A 19,419-nucleotide genomic window follows, 5' to 3' on the forward strand; every position below is an offset into this window, starting at 1 on the left:
CGTCTGGCAGCCGCCTCGGCCCCCCGACCACATCACAAGGGAGGAGGAGAGGTAGAGAGATGAAGGGGCTCCGGGGTCAGGAGCGGGCGGCGAGGGCCAGCACGCCCTCCTCCTCCCTGCCGTCTCAGCCCCCGGGGATTAGCACGTCGAAGGAGCGGAGGCCAGATGCCGCCGGGAGGGAGCGAGACCCGGGAGCGAGGGAGGGAGGGGACGCGAGGAGGGGCGCGGAGAAGGGGCGTGGCCGGCGCGCAGGGGGAGGGCGCTGGGAGGAGGGGCCGCTGCTCGGCGCTCCCGGCTCTGGGGGCCCGGCTTTGCCGCGCTTGGTGCACTTGGGCGAGAGCCGGAACGTGGAACGGAGCTCCGATCCCAGCGCAGCTACCGCGATGAGAGGCGCTCGCGGCGCCTGGGATTTTCTCTGCGTCCTGCTCATCCTGTTCCGCGTCCAGACAGGTGGGAGAGCGCCGCGGGCCCCCGGGCCGCGCCCCCCGCCCCGGTGCAGCCTGTGTCCCCCGAGGGCTCGAACCCGCTGGGGGGTTCGTCGGCGGAGGTGGCTGACTGCCCTCCAGTGCCCGTGCTTTTCAGGCTCCGGGAAGGTTCGAGGCGTTCCCGGGACTCTCCTGCGCCCCGCCTCGCTCACCTGCGCGAGGAGCCCCTGCCGCTGGTGGCGAGGGCGCTGAGCTGAGGGTCTTGCGGGGAGGGCAGCGAGGGGGCTCAAGAGTGGGCGAGGTGCGGCTGCGGGCTGCAGGCTGCGTGCGAGTTCGGGGTTGCTTTTGTGCGGAGGGTACGCGGGGGCCGAGGCGGGCGGGTCCGGGGTCCGCACCCAGCGCGTTATCTCTGCGGTGCGAGGCGCGGCCGCTGCTGCCTTTTGTTAAAAGTTGCGTGCGTGTGATCGGCGCACTGGACTAGCAGCCCGCAGGTTCTTAGCTGCGCCGAGGGCAAAGTTGGAGAGCCTTTTCTTTGCTCTGCGGCTGCCGCTTTCCAAACCGCGGGCGCTCCTTTGTGGCCCAGAACTGGGGACAGACCCGCTGCCGCCTCTCCTCGCGGCATTCCCGCGCCCCCTGGTTAGGCATTTTGCCCGGGGAGCGCGCGGCGTGCGGCCCTGGGGCCGGACCCCGCGAACCTAGAGGTGGCGGCTACGGGGACAACTTGGCAGGGCGTGTGGAAAGCAGCCGCTAGGTTGCAGACTTTTTGCTGTTGTAAATCGCATGCCAGAGGCTCGCCCCTTTCCGCCGCGGTGCCGTTTCTTTCCTGCCACGCGCCTCCGAGCGGCTGGTGGCTGCGTTAGCCGCCTGCTCTCGGAGGAGGCAGGGACGGGGCGCTGGGACGCTCAGGTCCTCCACCCGGCCGCCTCCCGGGCCCCGCTAGTATGCCCGGACAGGCTGGCCGGGCTCTGCAAACCGCTCGAATCGGTATCTGCGACCTGTAATTCCGGGTCCCCGTTTTCTTTGGTAATTTTGAGATTTGCAACACCCTTTCGCACGTGATAGCCACACTACTTAAGGGCCGCCTGGGGCGGGGGTGGGAGATGGAGTGGAAGTTTCGGCAAATCTTACTTGGATCTTAAAGCTGTAGTGAAAATCCGGTTCTGTCTGCGCGGGAACTTGAGTCTGAAGGTGGAGGAGGAGGATTTGCAGGCTCCTGGAAGCCCTAGTTCAGATTCCTGCCCCTTCTTCCCTTTTTTTCTGGGTGTCGCTGGTGCGCGAGCGAGTGCAGGTCGCCCGGCTAATCCTTGAAACCCTGCTCTCTCCCAGGTCATTTTTTAAAAATCTTTAAGGCTACCCCAGTGATGCAAGGAAAGAAAGTGAGTCTGAACTGGAATTTGAGGGCTAAAAAAGGAAGATCGCTATGAACTATCGTGGTACTCAGTTGACCACTGGTTCGTTTTCCATAAAGTCTCAAGGTGCAGCCTCCCCACTCCAGGGGCTTGAAAGGCATTGTTGTGAGGGCTTTCCTGTGGAGGAAGGGAGGCCTTGCATCTGGACCCTGAGAGGTGGTGGTGGGGGGGGGGGGGGAGGGATCGTGAGTGAGTGCCCGGATTCCGTGGCAGATTCGACCGCTCAAGCTTCAAATGACACGTTTGTTCTTACGTCTTTGTGCCTTGCATTTTTAATTTCAGTTAAGGTATGTGTACGGACCCGAATAGGGCACTAGAAAGACCACACAGAATAGTTCCCTTTTTAAAAATTAAATGAATCAGTTGCTTCCTTCTTCCTCATAATTATTCCTGCTCCATCCAATAGATTTTTGGCAGAGGGAATTTTAAGGTCTGGCTCCTGGGGGGCAGTATCGTATAGTGACAGAGCCTTGAGCTGCCCTTCGGGTTCTCCTTTTCCAGCATTTATTAGCTGTTTGCCCTTGGAAGGTCGTTTAAATTCTGGAGATCCCGATTTCCTCAAGAGGACAGTGAGGCATCTGCATCATGAAGGATCCTTTGGGTCCCAGATTCTCCTCTTCCAGTGTTCTGAGTGTAGACTACAATTTTTTGAATTCTTTTCCTGATTCCTTTCTGTCTCCCTGAAATTCCTCTGCCTCTCCGGGTCCCAGGGACCACAAGCTAAAGCAGGGAGGTGTGTTTTATCCTGTTCCCTCCTCCATCCACACACATTTGCCTAGCTTCTCTTTGAATTCAATCAAGGAGGTGCCAACTCCGTAGGACCCTCCATCACCACTCCCCTCAGTATTTATGACTCCTGTGCCCAGCAAGATGAGCCTGCAGGGAATAGTGAATCACACTTGCCCCTTGTTCCTGCAGGTGTGAGGCCACAGTCATTCCCAGCAGCTGGCCCTGGGATATATTGGATCTTTTCCTGTTGGGAATAATATGATGGTCTTGTAAAGTCCAGAAAAGTCATTTATCCCCATTCTGGTCTTTCCCACTCATCCACAGATTTTTTCTTATGACTTGATAAATTATGTATGCTGTGTTATTGCAACACATTTTCTGATGTGCCTTAAATTTCACTTTGTGTGTTGTACATAGTTGTTCTTTATTCAAAACTGGGCCAGGCCCATGCTGGGGTGGGGGGTGGGGGCTTTACATGGTATTTCTAGTCCTTCCAACAAGCCCTGGAGGTAGTAGTACTCTTGCCATCCCTATCATTTATAGCAGGAGAAACTGGCTGAGGATAAGTCAGTTACCAAAATAATCAGTGGTGAAGCCTGACATTAGCCCAACGTATATGCCCAACTGTATATCCATTCACATGCCTTAACAGAATCAGTTGTGTGATTCATTGGAAACTATGCCATGAGCCCATATTATATGCCAGGGTATTGTTGGAGGTTTGGGAAATACAGGATGGTCAAGGTCATTACCTTCCAAATTTTGGTAAAAAAGACCTAGAATTGCCTGTCTTAGGATGTCTGAGTTAGTGTTCTCAGTGTGAAGGGGAGTATTCACTGGGAAGGGGAGTCATTAAGTATCGATTCCCTGGGGAGTATGTAGGCAGTTGATCCTGGGCAAGAGGGCTTTAGGTGTTAGCTGTCCCGTTCCAAAGGCCCTCAGAAATGAAGATAAGCTGTCTCTAAAATGATGGTGGAAGTCAGCTGAGAGTTTTTTTCCATCCCCCTCTCCAGAAAATAAAAACGCTTTCGGCATTATATACTTGTGGCATACTTGTGAAAGAGCAGACTCCCAGGAATGAGTTAATACCGCTGATCATTTGCCCTGAATGAGCACAGTGAGATACAGAAGGGCAGTTTCCCACTCCTAGCCCAAGATCAATTCTTAGAAACGTGCCAGGTGCTTTGTGGGCTTCCCTGGTAGCGTGTTTAGGGACAGATGTGGTGATGGATTTTGCTGCTTTTGACGCTGCTGGAAGTTGCCCTTAGGATTTTGACTCATTTCCTCAAGTTTCCCCCCAGCTGATTAAAGAAGGACACCAGGAAATGAGCTGCAGTGTCCAAGTGGAATTCTTTAGCTGGCCTTGCAGGACGGGAACCCCTGAAAGGCAGTGGTCAGGGCTGCAGCAGCCTTTGCTCCAGAATGAATTTAGTTTGAGGGTCGGTGGACAGGCTGGGACGGGAGGAAGTGCTTTATTTTGCTGCATTCATGTGTGGATAACTTTCATAATAAGGGATTGAAAGACATGGGAAGGGATCTTAAATATGCAACATTTCATGGGCGGTTTCTGTAACTTGAGTGGGTAGCTGCATGACTGCAAAATCCAGATCGAGGAGTGCCTACCAGGGAGTAAGCAGAGGTGCGAGTGTGAATCTAGGGCAAAGCCAGTGTGAATCTTTGTTGAAAGGGAGGGGACTTTGAGGAAGCCTGGCCTAGTACCTCTGATTTTGGATGTTTGGGACCTGAGACAACCCATCTTTTGACTTCAGACTCTAAATAGGTAGAGAGAGGTTACTGGCTGATAGCCCATCGACGTGTTTGTTGCCCCCCCCGCCCCCCCAGTGCTTTTTAAGAAAACATCAAGGCAATACTTACAAATCTGGAGAATTTATGTCAAGATCTCGATTTGTCTGTTCTTTTGAAGAACTGAAAACTCTGCCCCTTTTGATGGGACCTGTGCTCTTTAGGAGGCTCTAGGAAATACCGCTGTCTAAGCCAGCCTTACACATGTAGGCATTTAGCCTTAGGGCCCGGTGAGCACGGATGGGACTATGCAGGTAGCTGGCGGACAGAGCACAGGCCCAAGGAGTGAAGCCAGCCTTGTATTGGCCTGCTGGTTTTATGGCTGACACCTTTGGCGCCTTGGAGCAAGTCGTTTACCCTGCTGAATTTACTTTTTCTTCTTAGTTTCAGCTGTGTGACTTTGGCAAATTACTTAACCACTCTGTGCCAGTAAACGTGTTTCTCCGTAGAGAGTTTTTAGGACGGTGCTGCCTGCCGTGCTTTCTCGTACAAGCTCGGTACGTGTCAGTCATAATTATTATCTGTAAGATAGGAATTCTTGTTCTTCCTAACATGGAAATCATGCCTACTCTAATATGGTTGTCCTAAAAATCAGGAAGCGATTCGGGTACAGATGTCTGGCACGGGGTCTGGGATGGGCCGGGCACCGAATCAGTGAGTGAGCTCTGTGAGTATGTAGAATCTGACTGCTTCTCTTTGTCATCTTCGCAGGCAGGGATCAAGTACTAACGTGATGGCTTTTAATGTGAAATAAACTTGAATTTTTGTTTTGCATTTTATAGAGCTTTTGACCTAACAGTTGGGAATCACTACTCGAGAGACTGAACAGATCTTGGACTCCCCCCCCGCCCCCCCCAAAGACAAACAAGCCAGAAGATTTCTCCAGTGAAAACATTCACATCTGCTGATTTTTCCATTCAACTTACGCTTTAGCTTTCATGCTTACATTTTGGTTTTGACACACTTTCTTAGGTATCTTCCAGTGCGTCCTTTTCTGACAGCTAGGTTTTCAACACTTGCAAACTTTAAGCTAAATTGTTATCCAGAGTTAAGACCTTGGGCTCTGAAATGGACAACCTGGGTTTTTATCCAGTTTGGCCCCTTGCCGGCTGTGTGCTCTGGGAAAAGACTCTTCCTCTCTGGAAGCTTCAGTTCTTCATGTGTGACCCAGGGATGGTGGCCTGGGCTCCCAAAAGGAGTGAGTGAGATCATCCACGTTAACGTGCCTAGCATGGTGTCCCTCATGGGGACAGCACGGGGACTCCATATCAGGCTGACTTTATGTTCCTCTTTCAGCTTTGTCTCTTAGAAAAAAAAATTGGAAATGGAATAAAACCAGATTATGTAGAATGGTTGTTTTTTTTTTTCAGTAGTAAGACGAAATGTACACATTTAATGTCTAGTTTTTTTGTGTTTTTTTTTTTTTTTTTAATTCACCTGTTAGTGGCAATGCATAGTTCTCTCCCTGGTTCTTTGTTTCACCTTATTTTTAGCCCATTTTGGTGGATACAGATTTGTGGATGAAAGTTTAGGAGGGGAAAATGGCCATTTTCTCAAGGTGACTAAGTAAGGGTAGTTCACATAGGGTCCAGGAACCCTATTACCTTGTAAGGTGACATTGAAAGCACCATAAGAGTGAGGGGCTTTTCTGTGACTGCCTTCCCTAGGTCAGGGACCAGGCTGAACTTGGCCATTGCCCCAGGCTAGACGCAGTGGGGGCTCGGTAAATACGAGTTTAACATCTGTTCTCTAGCACATGTACAGCGCTTTGAACATAGTAAATGCTCAGTAAACATTTCAGAAAGAGTTTAAGGAAGATCTGTCAGTCCCTAGGCCTTGGTCCTTGTAGGGCCTACAGGTGCGGGCTAGACATGGGGGACGGATGGACTAAGAACACAGCTGATTTAAAGTGAATTTGGTGTCAAAAGGAGCGCAAAGTGCTCAGGCAGGATTTCAAAGGAGAGGAGTTTATGTCTTGGTGGGCAGATGAGAGAGATCAGAGATCAGTAGAAGTGTCCATGTGGGAGATAATATTTGAGATTAATTTTTGTGTGTTAGAGGGTAGAGTGTAGTTGAGGCTTCAGTTGGAAGAAAGCTGTGGAAACCGGGGACGAGACTTAAGATCTAATTTGAGGATTGTCCAGTCTTTCAGGTGGTGTGATGGTTGGGGTGGCTAGGGAATTGGAGGGGAAGAGGCTGGAAAGGTGGGCTCTTTGATTAACCTCAAGGAACATTGGAGGGAGGGCATATCTAGTGTTGAGTTTGCTCCAGATTCTGAAAAGAGCTTTGAGGTCAGGGCTAAGGTGGACCTGACCCGGGAGTGGCTCTCTGGGATTTGCTGACTAAGCCAAGGCTGCTCGCTGCACCATTCCATCCAGTCCCCATCCTGCTCCGAAAACTTAGACACCCCCTTGCTGTGAGTAACCAAGACTAAGGGAGGGGCACATGCATGCATGTGTGTGTTTACATTTTAGTAAAATATATATAACATTTACTATCTTAATCATTTTGAGGTGTACAGTTCCGTAGTGTTAAGAACATTCACATTGTTGGGCAACCCATCTCCAGAACATTATCCATCTTGCAAAACAAGCTCTGCGCCCATTAAACACTCACTCCCTTTACCCCCTCCCCCAGCCCCTGGCAACCATCATTCTGTTTTCTGTATTTATGAATTTGACTACTCTAGGGACCTCATATAAGTGGAATCATTCAGTATTTGCCTTTGCGACTGGCTCATTTCACTTAGCATAATGTCTTCAGGGTGGTTCATCCATGTTGTAACATATGTTAGAATTTCCTTCCTTTTTAAGGAAGGAAATGTATGGATATATGTATGTGTGTATGCATATGCATATGCACATGTGTTAAGTTTATACCATATTTTGTTTATCTGTTCATCCATCAGTGGACAGTGACTGGGTTGCTTCCCCCTTTTGGCTGTTCTGAATAATGCTGCTATGAACATTTGTACACCAATATCTAAGGGAGAGTTTCTCAGGGGCCTCGTTTAGGATGGTCAGTCTCATGGCTGAGCTGTGTGTTGATGGGCACCTGGGTATAGAGACAGTCAGACTCTTTAGATGGCCTCTGGGTGAAGGGGTGAGGGCCTGGATGTGAGGGGTGTGTGCTCTGGAAAGAAGGGAAAACAGGAGAGACATGAGGAAGCTGTAGGTGGCCGACTTAGTTCACTTGGCAAATTCACAGGCGTCTTGGATGTGTCAGGGTGGATGGCATTGAGGGGAAGGGTGGAGCAGGAGTTCCCGGAGGCATGGGTTCCTGGGAGGACTGATGGTACTCTGGAATAAATGGAAAATAAAGCCAGAAGAGGAGGAGCCTGTCTGAGGGGAGGAATATGATGTTCGTCTCTGTTGTATTTGCTTATTGACTGTTTCCAGGCTGCGTGTATTTGAAACTCAATTTCACAGACATGATGGTAGATACAAATGAGATTCTTCTTAGGGTCAGGTCCATGTAAGGGCAAAACTACACCCCAGAAGTCACCAGAACATGGCTGTGTAATATTAATGGTAGGATTTGGGGATTTTAAAGAGTTGTGTGTTGTGTATCAGTCATACAATGAAAAGTACATTTTCATGAACAGAAATAAAGAGCAGGAAGATAATTCTGCATTTATTCTCCGCATTAAGCCATTTTTAAAGGATGTTTATTGGCTTCCTCAGAGAACAGAATGGACATTGTGGGTGTGAGGGAGGATAGAGTTGATTAAAGCTTTGGCAAATAGGCCCTTTGAAGGCAACTGAAAGAAATTGGATTTATTAAGCTAGAGAAGATAAGGTGAGGAAGTTTTAGGGAATGACAGTCTTCAAATATTTGTAATATGTGATTGAAGAATGGGGCAAAATGAGAATAGTTTAAATTGCCCCAGAAGGAAATTGAGATTTTTTTTTTTTAAGGGAAAATTCTTACCAGAGCTAGTTATAGGGTCTTTGCTGCAAGTATGAGGAAAACATATAATTGTCATTTTGAAGTGGTTAGGTCCTGCTTACCTCAGCTGGTCTGATGACCCTTTAAGGGCCTGTCTGAAACCTTTTCTAAATAAAATAACCAGCCATTTTCCCTTTTTTCCCTCCCTGGGCTTTGGGCAAAGTGTTTCTCTAAATTCTGGTTCAACTCTTAACATGATCCACCACTCTTCATGGTTTTTGGCTATACTGAAAATAGCCAATAAAGAACCCACAGCTTAAACATGGGTTATTGATCCGTTGGGGCCTGCGGGTTTCCAAGCTCAGAATGTATCATGCAGTGTGATCACTTAAGCCTAGTGCCAAGGTAAGAGAAACAAAAGGAAATTCGACGTCTAGAGACATCTGTCGTTGATCATAATTAACCCTAACCTAAGAACGATCGTGCTCTGTGATCCCCCAACTGATTGATAATTTTGAGAGAAAGCCAGTCGTGCTGTATGTGGGCCGAGAGATCTGTAAGGATGAAGGAAGTCCTTTTCCCTTGATTGCTCAGGGATGGATTGTTCACTCTGTGGTTTACCCACCACCCTGACTTCCCTTCCCACCTGCCCTTTCCCTTTGGTCACTTCATGGTCATGGCTCAGTGGCAAATAACAGATCAGCCAGCCATCCAGTGGGGAAGGTGGTGGAAATGAAATTGCAGTTCAACAGCTTCTAGTTGATTACGCCACTTGACTTATGTTGAAATGTGTGATGATGTGATCCCTGCCTTTAAGGAGGCTGGGAGCTACGGAAAGATAAGGGCTGGGGTCGGTGCTAACGTAATAGGATTTGTAATAAGATTTAAATAACAGTCCTGGTCCAGAAGCCAAGATGCATATTCATTACCATTGGATTAGAGGAATAGGCATCATTTCTGGAGGAGAGGGGCTGATTGAGAGGAAGATCTGGGGCCTGAGTTAAATCTCGGTTCAGGAATTGGGTAAGGTGTGAATCTGAAAGGAAAGGGTTTCAGTCAGCCAGAAGACTCCCATGGAAAGAATCTACTGGAAGATGAGATAGGGTAATTTCTTAGGATTTTTTTTTTTTTAATTCGTCAGTAATTGCAGTATTTCCTGCGATGCCATATGTGAGGAGATTTTTGTTACGTGTAATCTGGTCAAGTAGTTACTTATTCAGAGAAATTAACTTTAAAAAATGGAAAAGTACAGATCTCACTTTTGCATGTATTACACATAATGTATGTACAATGCAAATCCAGAGTAGGTCCACGGATATGTACTTTGAGTTGCTTTTAAGTCCAGGCCTAATTACCCTCCCTCACCTTCCTACCTCACCGCCAGCCAAGATTACAGATTTCGTAGGCTCAACATCCGATAGTGGCAATAGATGGTTTTTGGTTATTACAAATTTTAAATATTTAGTAAAATGATAATCCAGGCATGTAGCAGTCTGCATAAATCCATTCGTTAAAAAACAACAACAACCCCCCCCCCCGCCAAAAAAAAAAAAAAACCATACACACACTCTGAAAAAAACAGTAACAAGCCAAACCTCCCAACCTTGATAATAAGGGTCCTGTGTATGGCTTAGGACATTTTGAGATTCTGCCCTGGGTTCTCCGGCCCTGCATTAGAGGGTAATTAGAAGGGAATTAGGGGCCCTGGTTATGGCCCTCCCCAAAGCTGTGAGCGTTGGGTGGGGAGGTGGCTGTTTGTGGGAGGAAAACTCAGTGGCTCAAAGAAAAGGTGTGTGGTGGCACTCGCCAGGGGAGTGCCTTGTTCCTGACCAAGTGGAAAAAAATAATAGGGAAAATGAAAAGAGGAGAAACGCTTACTTACTCCTTTTCTTGTGTCTTTAAGTTCCTGAGTGAGGCAAAATATCTAGCTTCCTTTGGATTTACCCCAGGTGACTCAGGTTATTTCAAAGGGTGTTTATAAAATTCTTCAAAACAATCCAGTAATTTACATAGAATGACCTATGTAGGCAGTGGGATTGCTTAGCAGAGTTAGAACAAAGGAAGTATTATCACGAAGAACTTTGGAAATTATTTGGTGTGTCTTTTTATTGGAAGGAGGTATTTATAGACAGGAATCTAATATAGATTTGGCTTCTGGGGAAAACACTGGCGATTTTAGAAGTGTGGTGGGGGGGTGGGGGCATTGGCTCTCTGTTACTCTACTTCGCTAGCGCATGTTTGAGAGAAAACAAGAGCGTGTTTAAAAAAAATGGAGAATTATTCTACTTGGAAAGATGATGGGTACTTTTAAAGTGACTCGGTTTTGGGGTTTGTAAAATGTCTTAAATGCATTTCCATTCTAATTTTCACAGATTTCTTTTTTAATGGGCGACGTTGAGCCCGTGTACCTTGGGAAGATCTTCATTTTAAGAAATGGCCTGGTAAAACCACAGGGATGGGTCATTAGGCTTTTTGTCATTGTTAAATTAAACCCAGATCGTTCATTCAAAATACATCATTCGAATAGCCACTTGAAAATGGTTAATTAGGTTGTGGAAATGTTTTTTCCTACTTATCATAGGATCGTTGGGATATTTACTGCAGGCAAATAGTAGACACGTTTCTAGCTGAACCAAAATGCAGCACTTTCGTAAAAAAAGAACCCCCCCTTTTGCTTTTTAAAATAAACTAGCATATGTAGAAGGGTTTATGAATTTTTTAGTAGATCTGAATGTGTAGCCTAATTTACATTTCTGCATTTCCAAGGGATATTATTTAAAATGATCACCTTAGCTTCAGAATGACTGCCTTCTGAAGAGAGGCTGGCCAAGGGAGTGGATGCTGGCGGGCTCAGAGAGTGGCCTGCCGGCAGGTGAGGACCATCCATCACAGGGTGTAGCCGGCTTCTCCCTCCCTACCGGAAATCGGGCCATAAAACCCGAGTGTGTAAGCCTCATGGCTTCATTCTCTTGGTTCCTCCTAGTAGCTTTTAAACTGACCTTACATAGCAGGAATTCACAGATTTGTTCATAAATAATTATTAAATCATTGGGGGAGGGGCTATAGCAGTGAACACACCAAGCAAAAATCCTCGTCATCTTGGGGCTTCTGTTCCAGTGAATTCTTTTTTGTCTCATGACCCCAGGCCCACAAAGAGCCCAGAAAGAAAAAGAAGAAAGCCTAGGGTCTCTCATAGAAAGCAGCTTAATTTAGATTTATTTCAGTTCTGCATTATGGTCAATTAAGGAAGGAAGCTGAGAAAGGTAAGGTTTCTCAGAGGGTCAGCGGGGACTAGGTTCACAGGGAAGGAGGGGCTGGAGAAGGCAAACCAGAACAGGGCGAGAAGAGAAGCAGGGAAGGGGGAAGAGGGGCCGGGGGCCGACTCAGTGGGAGCTTTTGAAGATGTTGGTCGCTTGAGTGCTGTCTGCCACAGGTCCTCACTGCCTTTCACCTTCCCAGTCTCTGTCACTCCAGAGTGGTGGGCCACTTGAGCAGGTGTTCCTGGAAGGACCCACCAAGGGGGTTGAATCAAGTGTGTGTAACACGGGGGAGCACAGACAGGTGTCCTCGCTTTCTGGACTTCATGGAGCCTTTCCTATGCCACAGTGCGTTGTCATTCTGGAGGCTTGGCATCCTTTTTCTCAGAACATACCAGAATGCTTTTTCACAGCTGAGAGAGATGCTTCAGGGGTCCAGACTGAGTGCTCTTCAGGATGTCTCCAAGGACTAGAGGCTCTTCACCTCCTTTTAAAATTCATCCTTTTCTTGTTAAAATCAGACCATCTTTGGGCCTAATAATAACTACGTTCCACTGATGGCCCTTTGTGTCTGACTCCGGGCCGTTCAGCTGCTGACAGTTATTCTGAGTGTCATGTCCCACTCTCCTGTTACTGTAGGTGGCCTGGGTGAGGGGACAGCAGCTTGGCTTCATCTCACTTGCTGCATTTTGGCCTAAGAGTGGCCCTTCAGAGGTCCATGAAGTGATAAGCTCTCTGGTTTCAAATCATGGTCACCCCTAAGTGAGAATTGACCCTGTTGAACTCCTGAGGACTGGAAAGTTCCTTGTCTGTCAGTTCTTGGGCATCGAGGAGGACTGTTGTTGCCTTTGGTATTGTTAGTGTTGATCCTCAGGAAGGAATCCAAGATACAGACTCTCTAGCGATGGAGGGTGGTACCTAGCCTTTGAGTTGTGGGCAAGAAGGTAGGGCCCCAGTGACCGCAGCTTTGGTGGAAGGCCTTAAAGATTCCTCAGGTGCTTGGTAGGATGTCAGCTAACAATTTCGATGAAACGACCAGCTTTAGATAGACAAGTATGGGCACCGAAGTAATTATGGAATCAGTTGCTGGAATATACTTGGTCCAGGTTTGACACAAGACTACTGTTTATAAGTCAGAGAGGTCTTCTTGTCCATTGTGGTCATCACTGGTTAGTACTGACTGTTTTGGGTGGGAATTTCAGGGCCTAGTTTAAATAGACCCTGTTTAAAACAGTTTGCTATCAGTTAACTAGAGAAGGGCTAAAAAAAAAAAAAGTAGGGGGCCTAGAACTTTTAGACTATGCCTTGGGTTGTTTGAAAACCTAGTTGTAGCCATTTTATTTTAAGATGGAGCAGTTGAGGGGCGCCTGGGTGGCTCAGTTGGTTTAGCGTCCAACTCTTGGTTTTGGCTCAGGTCACAATCTCAGAGCGTTGAGATCCAGCCCTGTGTCAGGCGCCATGCTCATCCAGTAATCAGGGAGTCTGCTTGAGATTCTCTCTGTCTCTGCACAACCCCCCTCCTTGCCCCCTGCTCGCGCATGCACGTTCTCTCCCTCTCTCTCCAAAATAAATAAATCTTAAAAAAAAATGGAGCGATTGAACCTCACATTAACTTTAAAATAAATAAATTATAGAGGTGCCTGTGTGGCTCAGTTGGTTAAGTGCCCAGCCCTTGATTTGGGCTCAGGTCGTGATCTCGGTAGTGAGATCAAGCCTCACTTTAGAGCCTGCTTAAGAGTCTCTCTCTCTCTCTCCCTCAAACCCCCTCCCATGCACTCGCTCATTCTCTCTCTCTTAAAAAAAAATAAACTATATACCTATCTATCTAAATATATAAATAATGGGGACATTTCAGACATAGGATAATAGTGTAATGAATCTTCCTATACCTATCATCCGGTTTCAACAGTTGGATCAACCACCAGCCTTTCTGCTTTATCTCTGTCCACTTCATCCTCCCATTATTTTGAAGCGTATCTCATGCATCGTGGAATTTCATCTATGAATGTTTTCAGTATGTAGCTCTAAAATACAAAGATTCCTTTCCCCTAAACACAGTGATAATGCCAGTGGCACAGCCTTCCAGGTCAATATAATTCCACAATGGGGGCGCCTGGGTGGCTCAGTTGGTTAAGCGACTGCCTTCGGCTCAGGTCATGATCCTGGAGTCCCGGGATCGAGTCCCACATCGGGCTCCCTGCTCGGCAGGGAGTCTGCTTCTCCCTCTGACCCTCCTCCCTCTCATGCTCTCTGTCTCTCATTCTCTCTCTCGCAAATAAATAAAATCTTAAAAAAAAATATATAATTCCACAATGTTGTTGATTTTCCAGTGTTCACATTTCCCCTACCGAAATACAATAAAAATATTTAAATATATGTATACAAATATGTACACATTTGTTAGAATCCAAACGAGATTCTCATATTGCAGTTGGTTGATGTGGTCTTTAAGTCATTTCTTATTTATTACAGGTCCTATTCCCCCATTTTTGTTGAAGAAACTGAGTCCTTGTCCTGTGCAGTTTTTCACAGTCTGGAGTCTGCTGATTGCATTCCTGTGGTGGTAGCCAGCATGCTCTCTGGTCCCTGTATTTCCTGTAAATTTGTGATTTAGAGGTTTGGTCATATTCAGGTTTTGGTTTTGTTTTGTTTTTTTTTCCTAAGAAGACTACTTAATAATTGGCATAGTCTTCTGTTATTGTACTTTTCTGGTGTACTTTTGGGTGCAAAGATTTGTATTTTTTCACATTTTTGCTTTTATGCTGATACCTTTTTATAATACCCTTGCTTTGCTCTTTGTCGGGGGTGGGGAGGAGGTGCTATTTTCTTTTGGTTTCCTACTGTGAGTAACATTTAAATTAGCTAGGAGCCTATTCTTTCTTCTCCCTTTTTCCCCCCCGTAGCTTGGCATTTGAAGCAATATCCTTTCACCCCAGTTACTGTCTATACAGTCAGTGAGCAAAAGCTCCTTTTCAGATACTCCTCCCTCCCCTGATTTTACTGATAGCTATACTAAAATTGCTTTATCAGAATATATCGTCATCATATATTTTGCTGTCTCCTGTGTTACCACTCTTTGTCCTACCAGTAAATTCGTATTTGAAGCTGGCCCCTGGTCCTTAGGTCCTGTCTTTCCTGGCAGGTTGGTTTTCTGAAGCTCATCCTCTGCTCGATGCCTCAGTAAGCACTCAGGGGAAGTATTCCCTGAATTATTGTTCATAACAGCTCGTCTGTCGCCTTTATACTTCAAAGTCAGGTTGGCTGATATAAAATCCATGCTTATCTTTTCTTTGCTCAAGTATCTTTAATATTTCACGGTACTGTCTTTTGCCATAAAGTGTTGTCAACTGCTGACAATCTGATTTTCCTTTCCTCATGTGTAACTCGGTGTGTTTGCCTAGCTACCCAAAGGAGTGTGTTTTACTTTTATCCTTTGAAGTCCAGGAGTATTTTACAGTGCTGGCTGCCCTGCGTTGATTTTTCTAGGGACATGATACACCACTTAAATATGTAATTACCCAGGAAAGTTTTCTTGGGGCATAGCTTTTGCTTTGTGTCCTGTTCTATGTCTTCGGCTTCAGGAACTCCCATTATGTGTGTGTTAGATCTTCTTTGCCTGTCTTTGCCTGTCTTCTGTGTTGGTCCCTTTCTCCCAAGTCCTTTCAGTATCTTCATAATTTATGTGAATAAAAAAATTTCGATCTTCTCCATCTTCCAGTTCTTTTAAGGCACTGTTCATTTTATTTGCTCTTTTTTTTAAGTTACCCTTCATTTCTGAAATGATTTTTTTCCTTTTATGTCTAATTCTTTTCTTAGTTCTTTACCTGAAATCTTCCATTTTCTCCAATCAGCTGATTTCTGGGTTTAAAAAACTCTGTTTATGTGGTTCTTTATAACTTCTTTGATTTAATTTCTTTTAGCTTGTTTTGAAATGCTGGGTTGTAGTTTACATCTGTTTTCTTTCTTTCTGGCATGATTTTATTGTCTGTCCTGGGGGTGTCATTCTGCTTGTTTTTTCTTTAAATAACTATTTGGAATTCAGCTGCGGTTCTTCTCTGTTGCTCACTATGAGTTTTCCTGTACTTTTTCGTAGGGCCCATATAGCTTTTCTAGTTTCACAATTCTAGAGCACCACTTAGTTGTTTTCATGGAGTGGTGTGTGGACTCTACTTTTCGGCAGTCTAAGATCTTCCATTTTTGGTCCCCATTCCCACCTGCCTACCCCAACCTTTGCCCCTGTTTTGCTCATCTTAGATTCATCTCCAGCAGTTTCCCCTCCCTATGGGGCTTTCTCCTTTCTTGTTCGTTCATAAGAATCAGACCTCCCCCGACCCAGAACATTCCAGCACTTAGACAGACATGGGTCACAATTCCCTCTGCACTTACTAGTGAAATTGGAACCTGCAAAGCCATCTGCCAGTTTACATGGGTGTTCTCAGAATGGCTCTCTGAACTTTCCAGTGAGTATCTATTGGCAATTCTTGAAGCTGTTGTTTGTTCTCATCTTCTCATATATAGGGTTCATGGGAATAGCTTATCACCTGGTTCTGTTGTAGGTATTGCTCCTGGGTTTTTGCTTCTGCTCTATTTGTCTGTTTTTATGGTTGGGGTGGGTGCAGGTAGGGAAGATCCAATAATTAGGCTGCTACCACTGTCAGAATCTGCATAGACTTTTTTTTTAAGATTTTATTTCTTTATTTGAGAGAGAGCATGAGTGGGGGGTGGAGGGAGGAACAGACTCCCTGCTGAGCAGGGAGCCTGATATGGGGGGCTGGATCCCAGGACCCTGGGGTCATGACCTGAGCTAGCTGAAGGCAGACACTTAACCAATTGAGCCACCCAGGCGCCCCTACATAGACTTTTTAGCATAAGATTTGGTAACCTTTCCATCTACCAAATTGGGACCAAAGCAGCAGAGTCTTGAAACATCACTGGTAGCTGACTTAAAAAATAATTTTCTTCCAAGATAAGTTATTAAAAATGTGTTGTAGAGAGAAAAGTTAGTGGTTGTAACCATCTGAAAACTGGAATTGAACACTTTATGGTCTACCTCGCATTAACTTTCTAAGCTTATTTATGACAAAATGTAATGGTTGAAATCATCAGAGCACCAGGAAGCTCCTATCTGACCTGTTGTTTCTGAGGAAAATGTATAAAAAGTGACACACTTTTGCCATTGTTTGGTGTAATATTCCTTTAGTTCTGAAGGAGAGAGTGCTGTTTTATGGTTTTAAAAGCATTAACCACATTAATACTTTTAATACCATCTAATAAAGATAAAATCATTACGTGCATTTTTCACTTTCAGCTTTTTTTCTTCTATGAAAAATTTGCATATCTTTAATTATCGTCATTTGAAAAAAATGCTGCCAGGGCTTGACATAATATTAATTTAGATTTCCAAAAATACTAAATTTCTTTCCTCCAACTTGAGTTTCCTTCAATTGGCCGTTGATTTAAATTATCTACTAGAAGGTTACAATTTTAGAATTGGCCTCTTTATACCCCCTGCTTTTTAGGATAGCCATTATTGTGAAGTCATATAAGGAAGGAGTAAAACTTTCTCAGTGGACATATTGGAAACTTTAAAAAGAATTCTGGAAAACAGAGTAAGATCATTTCAGACATTTCCTCTTATTTTCTATGAAGAAATGAGAAGAAATCATTTTGAAAACAGAGCTGGTCATTAAGAATTCTTTGCAAAAGGGTAGCAGGCTTAATGTGTTGCTCTAAGTGAATGTCACCCAAGAAAAATTAAGGGAAAAGTGAGCACTCATTAAGCAAATTGACCAGCAAGTGTACTGATGAATGTCGCAACAAATTTGAATAAACTAATTTTGTCCATTAGTGTGCTTTTAGACCAGTGTGATTGTTTTGGTCTAATTATTTTTTATTTTGTTTATTCAAATGTAGAATAACTAGAATTAACTATTGCAGCAATTTTCTGATGAGTAATTTAGAAAATTGGTGGATGGTATCTGACTCCTCACCAAGACATGCCTGTTATTTGATCGGGCCATGTGCAAGAACACGGACCAACTCGGGAGAAGCCTGTGCTGTTTGCTCTGATTCGGACCCACTGCAAATGGAAGCTCAGAGGCCTGCGCTGGATCAGCATGGGCTGTGGGCTTGGGCTCTGGGCCCTCAGACGGAGTACACCAGATTGAGGTCTGATGTGCTGCCGAAGTTGTATTTGCCACCCAGTGTCACTATTCTGGAGTCCTTTAGCTGTGACTGGTGAATTCTGCAACATTTCCCACTTCTAAAGCTTGGGGATTCGAGAAATCTGTGCCCGAGTGGCTGCCAAAGCTTGTCAGGGGGACCCAGTGCGAGGCCGATTTCTAGGTGTAAAAGCCAGGCAGATTTGCTCACTCAAGAAAATCTGTTTTTTGTAGGTTTGCTTTGACTTCCAAGATACAGATACTCTTTTCTCTCTCTCTCTCTCTCTTTTTTTTTTTTGGTTTGTTTTTGTTGCACTAATGCTATGATTTTCTTTTGGTAGCTGATGGTGTTGTGGGGTTGGGGAGTAACTGCTTTTCCATGTGTGGTCCTGGACCGCAGCAGGGGCATCACCTGGGACTTCTCAGAAACGCAGACTCTAAATGGGAAGCTCGGAGCAGGGCCCAGCGGGCCATTTTAACAGCTTTCCAGGTGACTCTGGGACAGGCTGAAGTTTGTGCACCAGTCGTCTGCAGTAACTGGGAGTTGTCACCGCGTCAGGGCAGGGATCATTGAGAAGTCAAAGCTCATGTGGCCTCTTGACTGGCCGACCAGGGTGCAATTCTCAGTTCTCTTTCTGTTGCACTAAAAAGATAGATATGAATTTCGGTTAGTCCAGACAGGAAGACAGACAATCGCAGTGTGTGGGGACGGTGCCTCGGTAGGCTGCAAGGGGCCTTCAGAACACGTGCCTGTGGGGGAGGGGGGAGGACGGGAAGGCCCCTCTATAGAGGTGTGTTGTATTTCTTTTCTTTTTTGAAGATTTTATTTTTTTTATTTTTTTAAAAAGATTTTATTTATTTATTTGACAGAGAGACACAGCGAGAGAGGGAACACAAGCAGGGGGAGGGGGAGAGGGAGAAGCAGGCTTCCCGCGGAGCAGGGAGCCTGATGTGGGGCTTGATCCCAGGACCCCAGGATCATGCCCTGAGCTGAAGGCAGACACTTAACGACTGAGCCACCCAGGCGCCCTTATTTATTTATTTTAGAGAGAGAGAGAATGCAAGCAGGGGAGGGGCAAAGGGGGAGGGCTAGGGAGAGGGAGAAAGAATCTGGAGCAGATGCCCCACTGAGCAGGGAGCCCCCACATGGGCTCGACCCCAGGACTCTGAGGTCATGACCTGAGCTGAAACTGAGAGTCGGACGTGTAACCCACTGAGCCACCCAGGCTCCCTGAGGTGGTATTTTGAAAGGACAGGTATGATCGTGTCTTTCTGTGATTCAGTTGAGGTGGATCCCACTTCAGGCATCCAGGGTCCTTCGCATCCCTGTTTTGCACACAGCACCTGCAGCTTCCTTGGCTGTCAGTGTTTTTGTCACTCCTTACAGGTGTCCTGCTCCTGCGCCCGGTGGCTTCTGCAGGAGCCGCCCCTCTGCCCGAGTCCTGTCCCGGGGACCATGGTGCTCCCTGGTCTAGTGCACTTGAGACCCCAACTGGCATGTTGCCTTTGCGATTCTTTTTGAACCCCCAGGGTGGGTCAGGTCAGTTCTCACTGTACAGTGCACTTCATCGTCCTCATCACATTGTAATTATGTAATTGTATCGTTACTAGTTTACTGCTCATCCCTGGAGCTAAACAGAAATTCCATGAGGGGGATAGACCATGCTTATTCCCTTGTTGCCCAAGGGCCCAGCAAGGAGTGAGCATTTAATAAATATTTTTAGATGAATGAATGGATGGATTGGGG

General features: G+C 46.0%; 1 protein-coding gene across 5 annotated transcripts in view; it reads left to right on the forward strand.

The window, feature by feature from the left end:
* Window positions 1–298: 298 nt before the first annotated feature.
* The window catches only part of KIT (KIT proto-oncogene, receptor tyrosine kinase), an 82,994-nt gene continuing 63,873 nt past the window's right edge, over window positions 299–19,419 (forward strand). For all 5 annotated transcript variants that reach the window (XM_036090664.2, XM_078068634.1, XM_036090666.2 and 2 more), the window contains exon 1: window positions 299–450. In XM_036090664.2, coding sequence (XP_035946557.1) covers window positions 384–450 — 67 coding nt within the window. In that variant the 5' untranslated portion in view covers window positions 299–383. The remainder of the gene's footprint in view (window positions 451–19,419) is intronic.

This window comes from Halichoerus grypus, chromosome 3 (genome assembly GCF_964656455.1).
Source record: "Halichoerus grypus chromosome 3, mHalGry1.hap1.1, whole genome shotgun sequence".
Taxonomy (NCBI): domain Eukaryota; kingdom Metazoa; phylum Chordata; class Mammalia; order Carnivora; family Phocidae; genus Halichoerus; species Halichoerus grypus.